Source organism: Calypte anna, chromosome 2 (assembly GCF_003957555.1).
Source record: "Calypte anna isolate BGI_N300 chromosome 2, bCalAnn1_v1.p, whole genome shotgun sequence".
NCBI lineage: Eukaryota > Metazoa > Chordata > Aves > Apodiformes > Trochilidae > Calypte > Calypte anna.
In genome coordinates, this window is record NC_044245.1 from 110473051 (window position 1) to 110485911 (window position 12861).

The following is a 12861-nucleotide window of genomic DNA, read 5'->3' on the forward strand; positions in this document are numbered from 1 at the left end:
TTCCTTTCTATCTCATAGCATTGTTATATGAAGAATCTGAGACTACTCTAATGTTATATTAATTATACATAGTTGTCAGATTCCCTTTGTGTTCCTGCTACTTTATGCTAAAATTTTCACCACTTCCATCTCGATTTTTTTTCTTGTTGTCCTTGTTTGTATTGTAATTGCTTGTTCCTTAATGTAAGGATTATTGTCTAAGCTGCTTTGTGATACAGTACTTTAATGTTGGTCTTCATTGAAGTTGAATCTGAATTTGAAAGTCAGAATTAAATCTTGAATTTATGTTTTTTCTTAGCTTCAGGTGTAGCTTACGCTAAGTGTGCGATGAATCATTTTTTCCATAATCTAAACTATGCATGGAGTGAGTTGGATCTATGGAACAACTTTGTGTTGTCTCCTTCAGCACCTGCCTGACCACTGAATTATTCATGTACATAGTGTAATATCCTGTATTCTGTGAGAGAACAAGAAATGTGTGCTGAAATACCTTCTTCATAATAAAGATGAGAAAAATCTTAACAGAGTTAGTCAGTGTCTGAAAGTTCACACTCCTACTCTGACCTGTGACCAGAATCGTGTGCAAGTGTGTACAACATATGCATAAAGTGAAGGAAATTTTTCTCCAAGGAAGCTGAAATCTCATTGTCCAGATATCCTTTTTATATTCACCTATATGCTTCTCTGACTTGTTTTCAACATCATAGAATACATGGTCAAAGGTCATACATTGATCTTAAATATAAGTAAGAATAAGAAAAGAATTAGTAACTGCTGGTGATGTGCACTTTACAATGCAGTTTCTTCCTACCCATAACCAACTCAGCTGAATTAGATGGTATTTCTCTACAAACTGTACACTGCCTTTTGTAGAAAGAACATTCAGTCTGGGAAGCTGATTCTTTTTTCAGTGCAGCATTGAAGCAAGACAGATATGTCCTCTTTCTTATGACTCTTAACTTCTCAGGGAGGCTAATTAGCCCAGACGCAGGGCTGTGCTTAAGCAGAGGGAGAATATTTGAAAAAATCTGAACATTTTTGCTTATGTGAAATCATTAAGTAGTAAATCACTATGAAATATATTAATTTACACTGTTTTCTTCTGCTAATGAGATGTTGCAAAGGCAATATCCTCTCCTTTTCTAACAACATTGATTTACAATCAAAGTTTACATATTCATAGCAGCTTTATGGTGTAGCTGCTCAAAAAAAAAAAAAAAAAAAAAAGCCACTTTTAGTTGCCAGTAATAACACAAATACCATATGACTGCAACACCACAGAGCTGAGTCATTGATTTTTGTTAAAATTTGGAGGTTTATGAATTAATAGTTATAATGACCAAGTGCACCTCTATACTGTATGAATTCAGATTTTATATATGTAGTGAGTGAATCATATACAGTTCTTCCAGTGTTGGAACCTGCAAGAGTAGACCAGTCATTGCTTTCCTCCTTGGTGGCAGCATCAGGAAACTTTTAATTTACTGATAGACTGTAGCAGCTTTTCAGCACCTTTGTTGAATGACACAGTAACATGATTTACTCAACAATAACTCAAAATCATCTTGCAAGACACCTGTCATGGAGTGGTTTTCCTTCTGAGTTATAGATAGCCATGCTTTGTCTGGCTTAAATGCTGCACTTGTGCCCAACTGATAATTAAGAGTTTCCTTCAGCATCATTGATAAATAGCACTGTGAAACCTGGGTTCTAGAGCTCCAGATGTGTGCATAACAATTAACAAACAACAGTTTGCATATAGTGAAGACCTGATTTGATCAATTAAAAGAATTGACTCAAATATTTCAGTTCTGGAAAACAAAACTATATTGAAGTATAAGGAAGTAAAATTTAAAATAACCCAAGATTCTATATAGCTATGAACTTTCCCATTTTCCTTCATTACGTCTATTTCAACTCTTAAGAAGCTGTTAATGAGCTTTTCAGCTTCTTTTATTCTGAGGAAGACCATTGAGGATCGAAAGAGCCCAAACAATGAACATGTTAGTAAAGGGATGTGATTTATCCTTGACAATCAAAATGCCAAAAATAATAATACATATTTCCTTCTGTAACATGGATAATTCAGTAACTACATTGTCCACATGTTCAGGATTTATATTTTGGTTCTTTGTATAGACTAGGGAAGTCTGTTCTCATTTCATGTATTTAGTGGCTAAAGCAGTATTTGAAGAACTTAGCTGCATTTCATTTTATCTGCAGGGTAAAATTTCTCTAAAATAGCAGTGATTTCTTTAAAGAATTTACATCAGATTTGAAAATGTTTTTGGTTTTCTACATATTATGTAATGCAAAGTAAAGGTCATAATTTTGTACCTGTAGCTGTCCTGCAGGCACAGCAATAGTTTTGATTCTGTAAATAACACTAATAGATGACTCACAGGATGTATATTATGGAAATAAATATATGTGTAGAATTAAAAATCATAGCATGAGAAAGTATTTCAGGATTGTAAGGTTTTTTACAGTAACCTTCGAGATGTAGTTGTCTACTAGGTGAAGCAAAAAAAAATATTTCCCATAATTATATCAATTACTAAATGGTATGAAATACTACCTTTTTCACTTGAACTGAGGACAACACAAAAAAAATGTATTTTTAAAATGTGTTTATTTTTACTATACAGCTAAAAGGGATATATTAATGTTAGAGGAAGTTACCACATACCAAAGCAAATAAGAGAGCTTAAAAATAATGAAATTTCCCTTTTAGCAGTTATCACTGGTAAACCACAAAGATAATTCTGATTCAGATTTATTTTTTTCCGTTATGGAACCAGAGCCTTTTTTATAATATTTTAAAAAGTTCATCACTGATATAAATCCTTTGATTTGAAACACAATGGGAATAAATCGATATATTTACACACCTATGACTTACTATAATAATTTTGAGATATATAAACATTAGAATAAAAACACAGAAACACTGATCCTAGAAATAAATTGAAGAAACATATTCTGTGGTAAATAACTCATTTGATTTTTCTTTTGTAGTGCAAGACATATGCCTGTGTTTTAGAAAGTCATCTTATGGGACTTACAATTGACTTCAGCATGGGCTTTGTCTGCTTTGATGCTGCCACAAAGGTAAAGTTCTAAGATTTGCTTCCATCATGGTATTGTTATTCCTAGTTATTTCTTGTATTTTAGGATGAGTAGTACATCCTTAAAATTAAATTCTTTCTTTATATCACAAGAGATCATCTCTTGTCACATCTCCTGGGCTTTAGTTTAAACTGGGAGGTGATTTTTAAGTGATATGAGAAATTGTATTGTTACATGCTTGTTATTGAAAAGTCAATACTAACGTCAATCTTAAGCAAGCATCAAGTCCTCATTCTTTAATTTTTGCAGCAAAGTGCAGACTGATTGCATTTGTCATTTCTTTCAATGGTAAATATTTGGTTTTGAGAGGAAATAATCATTTTGGTTAAGAATATATCTTAGAAGATCTGAGAAGATCCTGCCTTTCTATTCCTCTGTTTCATGGGTGGGAGTGTATGTGATTACAGCAATTCTCAACTTATGTGGTAGGTATTTTTGTTGTGTTGTCTGTAAAAGAAGAAATCAGCCATGGTCTGCATGTCTCATGTTTTTCTCATGAGCTTTAAAAAAGCCCAGTACAACTGATCAAATGCTGAGACATCACAAATAAACGGTGGTATTACCTAGAAGGGTTGGAACAGATGATCCTTGAGGGCCCTTCCAACCATCGTTCTATGATTCTATGATGGAATAGTTTGCTATATCAAGTGAATAATATGGCATCAGTTTCCAGTTTATATTAATGCAAGTCCAAATCTCACCAAAATCATCTAAAGCCAGTGTAAGTTTGAGTTTGCACTAACTGCTAACAAGTGCTACAATGTAAGCAGGCTTTATTGCTACTTCTTCATGCTGCTGTTGTGGGAGAAGGTGAAATATTTTCTTTTGGGTTCCAGTTCTCTCCAATATCTGCTTTCCTTTGAGATGGTGCAACATTGCCACCATCAATGGCTGAGTAAATTGCCATTTACTCCACAAAATATGCTCCCATCTTCTACCTTAACCTTTCCCTCTGCATTATTCCACTAATCAGAAACCTTTCTTCTTCCCACTCCAGTCTACAGTTTGTTTTCACAAGGTGTGGTAAATTTGAGATTCAAATATTTGTCTATACATATTTCTTTTTGTTAACCAATAGTATCATGTCATTATCAGACTGTCATTTCTAGGAGGTATTACACACAAAATCAGAGCAATGGAAATAAAATGATGTGACTCAAAAAAAAAAAAAAAAAAGCAAAAAGAAAAAAAAGCAAAAAAAGTATAGCTTTCTCCCACCCTCTAATATAATAGGAATGCTATTTTACAAAGGTAATTTCATCTCATTCAAAGCTCTTGAACATCTCTGATTCTCAAAAGGTATCAGACTCTTTCAAAGCCATTATCTGAAATACAAGCATCCGCCAAATTTCAGATAGCAAAACATAACTGTTTTCATTCATGCTGCCATGGCTGAAGAGTGTAGTGTGGCACCCTTTTGCTGTGTCTTTAGAACATGTACAGCAAATTTCCAGATATAGGAAAAAAGCTGCAGTAGAGATATAACTTCACAGTCTTGCTTTCTCAGATAACTCATTGAACCTTTCAGTTGCACAAAAAATTCTGGAGATATCACACTAGTGAACAATATTATAATAAAATAGATTCCTTTTTGTCCTCACAAATAGATTTTTAATTTTATTTTTTTTCTTTCATTTCAAAGAGCAGAAAAATATTTCAGGTATTTAAATTGACTACTGAATTGCACTGAGGTTGAGAAAAACAAACAGCACAGAGCTCCTTTCCAAAGCCTTTGGTAGCTGTGCTGGGAAATGCAAAGCCTGAAAGCCCCTAAAATTTATTTGTATTGGGCCTAACTAATGTTAGCATTGCCTGCAGATACGCATTCAGCTCTTCTTTTCCTGCTGCCCTATGTTCTGTACCAAATCACATCAGCGGTACTAGAAATACCTGATAAATTCCAACATTAAAGCAACTACAGAAAATTTTAAGCTAGTAGAGTCCTGAATGGATACAAATAAATAATATCCTGTTCAAATAAAACCATATGCAGCAAATACACAATGCAAGATCATTGGCGTGAATCTTTGATGATTTGGTGACAACCGGAAGAAACCCGAGAAGGAATTTTCTGTCTTCCAGGTCTCCCTACCTTGAGAAGGTCCATAAAGCATTGTAATTTTTTCCTCTCTACTTTATCTGTAAAGCTGTTCCTTATGGGATGGAATCTATCCTCAACATCCAGAAATTCTGACATTTTAAGCCAAGCATTAACTGCACTGGGGATCTTGAGGGTCTAAAAACTGGTGAAAGAGGACATGTTAGCATGATCTAAAAGAGATTTCATCAAAGTGTGAAAGAGTAGCAGATGTGTGAGGGGATTTCCTTCAGGAAGGGAAATGTTTCATAGCATGAGGACAGAACAGACAAGTGTAGAATGCCTCATGAACTGGTGGAAAGACATTTTTTGTTGCAGTCAATAGGCTGGATTTGTATCTAGAGAAACTGCAGTACATTTTACATCATCTGCAGCTGATATACTGTGTTGCTCCTTTTCCTTTTATCCTGCCAGTCTTGCAGTGATTATCACCCTGCAAAACTATTATGTTTGTTTGTTAGAATAAAGTGTAGCACCATAGAGAAAAGGGACAACATGTTTTGTTAGGTAATCAGGCATTAGGTAGTGTAAGATTATAAGGATGGCTCTAATCATTAGCAGAGGAACAATAGTGCAGAACCTGCTGCCAAGTGACTGGTATGGCCGAAATCAACAAAGCCATAGGATGAAAACTTGCATCAATCTGCCCTGTGTCAATCACATCTTAGTGGGTACCTGAACAGGTAAACCATTGCCTATTCACTGTTATTTTATGGAAAGATAACTGTTTCCATTCTCTGTGCCAAAAATTTATTGAGATATCTTCAGCCAACTATAGTTTATCATTTAGAGCATTTACTATGTTTCTTTATAACAAACAATTGTGATTTCCTGAAAGGAGAATGAACAGTTTTTAAGTCTGCCTTGTAAAATCTGTTCTTCCAACACTTCACACAATTTGTTTGCAAACTACTAAATGTAATTATGTACACAGAATTTCTCTCCTTGCACACTAAAAGTAGTAACATGTATAATTGTGGTCTTGTTAATCTGTGGCACTGTCTAGAGACAAAGTTCCAGTGCTAGATGTCATCATTTTCTTATTACCAATATATATTTTAAAAGAAGACTGCAACATATAGGCCAAGCAGACACTGGCAAATGTTTGACTGTGATTAAGTTTCTGTCATGGAGTCCTTCATTTGTAGTAATGATATAACAGGAGCGAAAAGGCCATCTGCTTCTAGTGTATAGAGTACATGGAAATTTAAACTTGATCATTAGTGAGTGTCCTACAGAATTTATTCCATTGGGATCTTCTTCAAAAAATGCCCACCAGCTTTGATGCAACTTCATTTGCATTATTTGAAATGCAAGTTGTCAAGTAACATCCTCTTACTGAACTTCTTTCTGTCTTTCGTCCTGGCTGGTATCCTACTAAAAGTGAATTTAATTTATCTTTAGGAATACAGTTGGGATATTCTTTCTCTAGCCTGGCTAATAAACTTCTCCAGATTCTGTTTAGTTATTCCTTGCACTACAAGGTGTCTTAGTATACATTTACTCCAGACATACTTTTCTTTTGAGATATTTTAGATGCTGAGTGTTATTAAAAAAAAAAATAAAATTCTTAAAGAATGCAAAAATTCTGTAGCAGGTGTTAGAATTTGTAAACAAATTTTTACCCTGGGTCATTTTTGCAGCATTGTATATCAGTGTCTGTTGGGGAAAACATTTTTCCCAGGTCCTGAATAATTACAGCACATCAATTCAGATCCTACATTCCTCTAACATTGGCTAGTATAGAGATGTAAATATGTTAATGAGCAAATTATTTTAAAAAAACCTCTTTTATGAATGTTTTTTTTGATATGGACGTACACAGATGTTATGATAAACATTTTTAAATAACACCTTGCACCCAGTGTAGCCACCTTCAGAATTAAGAATGGAGACTGACGAACTAAAAAGCAAAACAAGGCATGTTACAAGGCTCACCTCAAGGTGGAGATTTCAGAATGTAACACTTGTGAACAAATATTTATTTAGAAATTGAAATGCTGAACAAATAGCTACTATAACAGTAATATAAGCATTCAAGCATGGTTTGTATAGTCTTATACACTGCCAGAAACAAATTTTGGTAGGTCATCCATTAGTACTAAGCAAATAAACTGTAGTCATTTAGCATTCGATGCAACTTTAGTAATGGATAAGAAGAGTTCTTTTATTAGAGTTGACATCCTTGGTTTTTTCCTTTGTCTCATTTTTGTTCTTTACCCTCTGTGTCCTCCCCTGTCTCTCCATTGACAGTTATAAAGCCACAGGGGTTGACAAAGGAAATTGCCTTGGACCATAATTCCTTTGTAGAAAGACACTCTCCAGAGATTGGTAACACAGTAGAATTGAGGATGAACAAAATCTTAATCCTACTCAGATCCCTACTGCTGCTATCAGGATGGACAAAGTGTCACTTTGCAAGCATACAATCTTTCCAATTAGGTATGAGACAAACAGCCAAATCAAGGTGTATCCCAGGTGTCAGAAGACCTAATTACTTTTGTTCTTCAAATAAGGACCTGCAAGGCACCTGCTCTTGATTTGGTTTGACTTTTAGAAATATCACTTCCTTTAGTCAGATGAAAAACAACATTAGGTTGTAAGGTGTCCATTAAAATTTAGCATAATTCTGTAATACGTATAGTATAAAATTTTCCTTAAAAAGCCAAACAGAAGAATGATTTAATCAGCCAGAGTATAAAAAAAACCCAAACAAAAGAAACCAAAAAAAGACGTTGTTGGAAAAATATAGCTGTAGCTTTTTGTATATGTGGTAGAAAAGACAAAAAAGGGATTTGCTGAAACTAATATTTGAAAAGTGATCTCTGCCACCCTTAATGAAGTTGGTTTTTTTATTTACTCCACCATTTACAGGTGGTCTGAGATGTAGCAGTCTAATCATGATAAAACTGACAGAATTCCAGGTTTTTTCCACTGTCACAGATGGAAAAGTCCAAAAGTTGTTTAAAGAATCACTGAAGAAGATAATAGGAAAAGGTGACTTTAATAGAGGTTTATGAAAGAGTGACTTTGATGACAAGGTTCACTCTATTACTTATTATGTGGAAGGGATGTGTAAGACTTGGCATTGGATTTAAGTGATTTAGATAGGTATCAGAGGACTTTATTTATCCAGGGGAAGGGGAGATTGCAAAAAGATCAGGTTTGAGTGATTTGCACAGGGACAACAGAGAAGAATGAGGAAAGCCTCCTGCTGAGTCACAAGGTGCAAAGTGCACCCACTTGCCTTCTAACTCTTTTGTAAAGAGGAGTCTGAGTGCATCTGCATCCACTCTGAATCCCAAACTTGGTCAACAGTTTACAACTAAAGGATTTAACTGTAGGGATTTCAGTGTAGTCCTTTAGCATATAATTAGGGATCTGCTGTGATTCAGAATAGCAAAAAAACTGATGTTGATTGACATGATAAGGAATCACAAAATTGGATTATATGATTTTCTACCACTAGCTAAACCATCAATAATAAGCAATTTGTTATAACCAAGTACAGAGGTTCAAATAAAGTTTCTAATCTAAACTGCCTGTGTACATACACACACACAGATACAGAGATTAATCTATGTTAAGATCTTAAGTTTTGGTACCTAGTGCTCATCAAACTGCTCAAAGAGAAGTTGCAATGAAGGGTATACTGCAAATTCATCTCTGAGATGCAAGTGTAGTAAATTACTACAATTTGATCTATTTGCAGCAAAACGAGAAGTAGCAGACTACTTATTCTTTTCCATCGGATACACCAAATTCCTTCATGAAATATGGCATAGCATCTTGGTGTGATCCTGAAGAGCCCTAAAGGGCCTCATTTCAGGATTGGTATTTATAGGATTATGAGATGATTGATTTTGGTAATTATTTTTCCATGGTGGCAACAATTAGAGTCAGGTGATCCTTAGCAACTTTCAGAATGTTCGTGTAATCTGCACAGGAGGGGGTCTCAGGTAAATTTTGCAAACCACAGAGTTGTGGATATGGTTAGGGAGTGCCTTATCACCTGTAATCACTATTTGCACTAAGAAAAGAAGATAACCAGTTGTTTCAAGTCACTGCTCCTGTAAGCATGATCAGAAAGTGCTGGATTGCCTCACCCTACTGCACTTGCTATTGAAACAAGTGCAATGTTGGACCCACTGCAAAAGCAAGGATTTGTAACAAAATCAAGGATGGTGGTGGCTGGTGTTGACATCACATTGTGGCTCAGTGAGCAATGAGTTTTCAGCACAACATCCACTCATTAGCAAGCCAGATTTATTTTACGAGTACATAATAAAACTGTGTGATTCAGGTCAATGGAAGATAGAGAGAAAACCTGTATTTGGTGATGTGCACTGCCAGGTGAAATGATGCTATTGCAGTATGTGGTCCAAACAACTATCTCACAAGTTTGTTAAGTGCAAATTGTCTTTTTGCAAGGATAGAATTGGTTCACAGTGTTTAATACTATATGGAAGAGCCAAGACGTTTTAATAATAAATTGAAGGTAGTTAGTCATTGAAGCCATAGGACACAAATTAATTCTGTTCTGGCTAGAGACTCTCACATTGACAAAATAGAGCATTTCTTTCCTAGTGCCACTGTAAGCTGGCCTGCATATCTTTGCTAAATCATGTAGCTATCACAAAGCTATGGACTAGTCATTCACATTTCTATACATTTATCTTAGAGCGTGATAAATAAAATTACAGAGACACCTATTTATTCTGTTTGTTAGGTAACCCAGTCTCTGTTCAGGGTAATTAAAACTCCTTGAGACAAAGCAAGGAGTGAGCTCTTCTAGCCATACCCTAAAATAAGGTAATTATGAGCCATTCCCACTTTTCTGAAGCAAATATCTGGATGGGAAGTGATTTTGTTTGATTACATCTCATAAAAATTGTATGTAGCTCAGTCCTGGATTCTGAAATAATAGGAATGAGTAGCAAACTGACACTGGATATGAATGTGAAAAGATTTTTTCAAGGTTTCTTGCAGAATATGTCTTCTAGGTTTAGCACTAGTATTAAGAATAGAAGCCATGTAGTTTTCTGTAGCAAGACGAACCTCTCTTAAGGAACGGCGCTTCAAGGTCCAACCAGGCGTTCCAGCAGAGACTCGTGAGCAATGCTCTAAGCCTATGGCTCTCAGAGTTAACTAGCCCAGATAGGTGCTGTTGCTGCAAGAACAGCTGGCCTCTCTGCTGGCTTGCTCAGGACTGAGCTGAGCCTGTGTCTTAGGCCTCACCTTTTATTGGCCCCCTGGTCCTGCTCATGCGCAGTGGGGGCCCAGCCTAATTAGGCACAGGTGGGCTTAACACAAGCTCATGCTCACTCCCTGGCAATTAGGGGCACCTGGTTGCCTTGTTACACTACAGTTTTCTTCATTTGTGTGACAGTGGAGAATATCAGAAAAGTATTACAGGTACTGAAGTCAGTAGTTTTTCTTCCATGTGTCATTTATGCATTGCATTTATGTCCCATCTGTAAATTAAAAATATGCAGGCAGAGAGCATCCTTGGGTAATTATAGCAAAATGGCACTAGCAGAAGATAATAGTAATTTGGTTACAAAGACTAGAACAAATGAGTCCTAGATGATTACTTATAAATAAAATATTTCTCATTAAAAATATTGGTGAAGAATCTTGGTCCCAAGTATGTCAGAGGAAAAAAATCCTATTAATTTCAGTGAACACAGGATTTTGCTTGTTGATGATTTCTTATTACAATAATTTAATAGCATCTCAAGAGAAGTCTTAAATCATATTTGTAAATCATATTTGTCTGCACTGTTTGTTTAAATTGCATTCTGGTATTCTTTGAAGTTAATTTTATTTATTTATGTGTCTTCACACTTTATACACAGAGTGTTTAATAGTATCTCTGAAGTATGCTGTTGAACTGTCAGCTCTAGAACTTTGTTTTGATATCCTGATGAAAAAAGTTCAGTCTTTCTGAGCTTAGTCCCAAGAAGCATTTCGTCCCCTCCATCCTATAGAGCTGACTTTGCAGTGTAGTTAAGTAAGAGCCACTGCTAAGGAAGGCTCTTCAAGAGTGTTCTTGAATCATGCCTGTGGTTTGGTGTTATTGTCATTCTCTTTCCTCTGAGTGGAAAGAAGCAATTGGCAAAATTACATGGAAAATGTTGAAGAGTCTGTAAATCTTCCATCTTCACTCGAACGTAATCTGATTGGGAATAAGGACAGGTATGCTGGGTCTTTCCTGCCCATTTTGAGTCCTTGTTACTACTACACCCCTCTCCTAGCATCCCCATAATTCATCAGAGAAGAGATAATTATAGTTCTTTGCTGTGATTGTTCTGCTGAGATATAAAGACCATCAGTGCCCTTTACATTTCTCATCTAAGAAATCACATGCTTAAGGAACTTTGTTGTTCCTACAGAAGGACAATGGTCTTGATCTGACAAGATTTGTTGAGTTATACAGGCCTGTAAAAAAAAGAAGTTTACAACATATCTATGAAGTATGGCCACCTGAATGGTGTACTGGCTTGTTTGGCTTTGTGTTTTTTCTTAACTCACTACAGGACATAAGTAAACATCATTGATCAAACAAGGTGAAAGGTATTGCACAGATGTAGAGACAAGGAATGCCATTCTATTTTCTGTAGCATAGATTGGTGGGCTCAGGAGGGGTGCATTTAAAACAAATAGGATATGGTTTCACATAAATGGTCAAATTCCTCTGGTTTGTCTGAAAGTGAATGTTCTTAACTCTGTTTATGGTAGATGGGGGCTGTCCTGTTTTGTACAGGGGATGAATGGGGTGCTGAGATTAGAATTTTTTTATCTAGTAAGGGCAAATATAGAGAGAATTTTAGGGAAAATAATTCTAACACTTGCTTTGTGTACTGTACGCCGTTAAGATACTGTTCTTTTGAGGGTTTTTTCCTTTTTCAATTTACTAAGACAAACACAACAAACTTAAGTAATTTGCAGGTTGCAGGTTAGAGGTTTTTAACATACAGAGATCAACACATCCTGAAGAAAAAAGTCCTGCAGAGATTTGGGACAGTTAAACATCTTTACCTCCCTCATATTCTGTTTAATATCAAGTCAATATTAAATCATTCAGAGATATAGACAAAGGACAGATGGAAGTGTCATCCTACACTACTGAGTTTTACTTTTCATTTACAAACCCCTGGACAAAAGAAAACTGAACAGCACTTCTTGCCTTAGGTTTCTGTGTTGTGCAGTTCTTGTGAAATTTACGTCTACTCAAAGTAACACCATAGTGTTAGTAAGGACTACTGAAATCACAATGAAATATACCAGTGCTTCAGAATATCTGGAGGGTGGAGAGGTGGGATATCTTTAAATGAGGCTGAAAACACAATAAAACAGGTTTTTTCCACAGTTAAGCAAGGTAGTTTAGATGTTGTTTTTTTCTACATAAATGCACATTGGACGTATAAAAAAAATGCTTTTCTAGCGAGCTGTAAATTGTATTAATTGTATGATTATTCTGTAGAGCAGGATGTCTTTTTTTTCAACAAGACACAATGTAATTTGTAATTAATATACTTGAAAGGCCACTCATATGCTTAGAATTAATAATCTGCTCAAATTCCTGACTAGTGCTCTCATAAGTACACTCAAAATAGAGTCTCATTACTAGT

General features: G+C 35.5%; 1 protein-coding gene across 1 annotated transcript in view; it reads left to right on the plus strand.

Moving 5' to 3' along the window:
• SNTG1 (syntrophin gamma 1) overlaps window positions 1-12861 on the plus strand; it is a 144964-nt gene that overhangs the window by 119564 nt on the left and 12539 nt on the right. The window contains exon 16 of the mRNA XM_030444688.1: window positions 3019-3111. Coding sequence (XP_030300548.1) covers window positions 3019-3111 — 93 coding nt within the window. The remainder of the gene's footprint in view (window positions 1-3018; window positions 3112-12861) is intronic.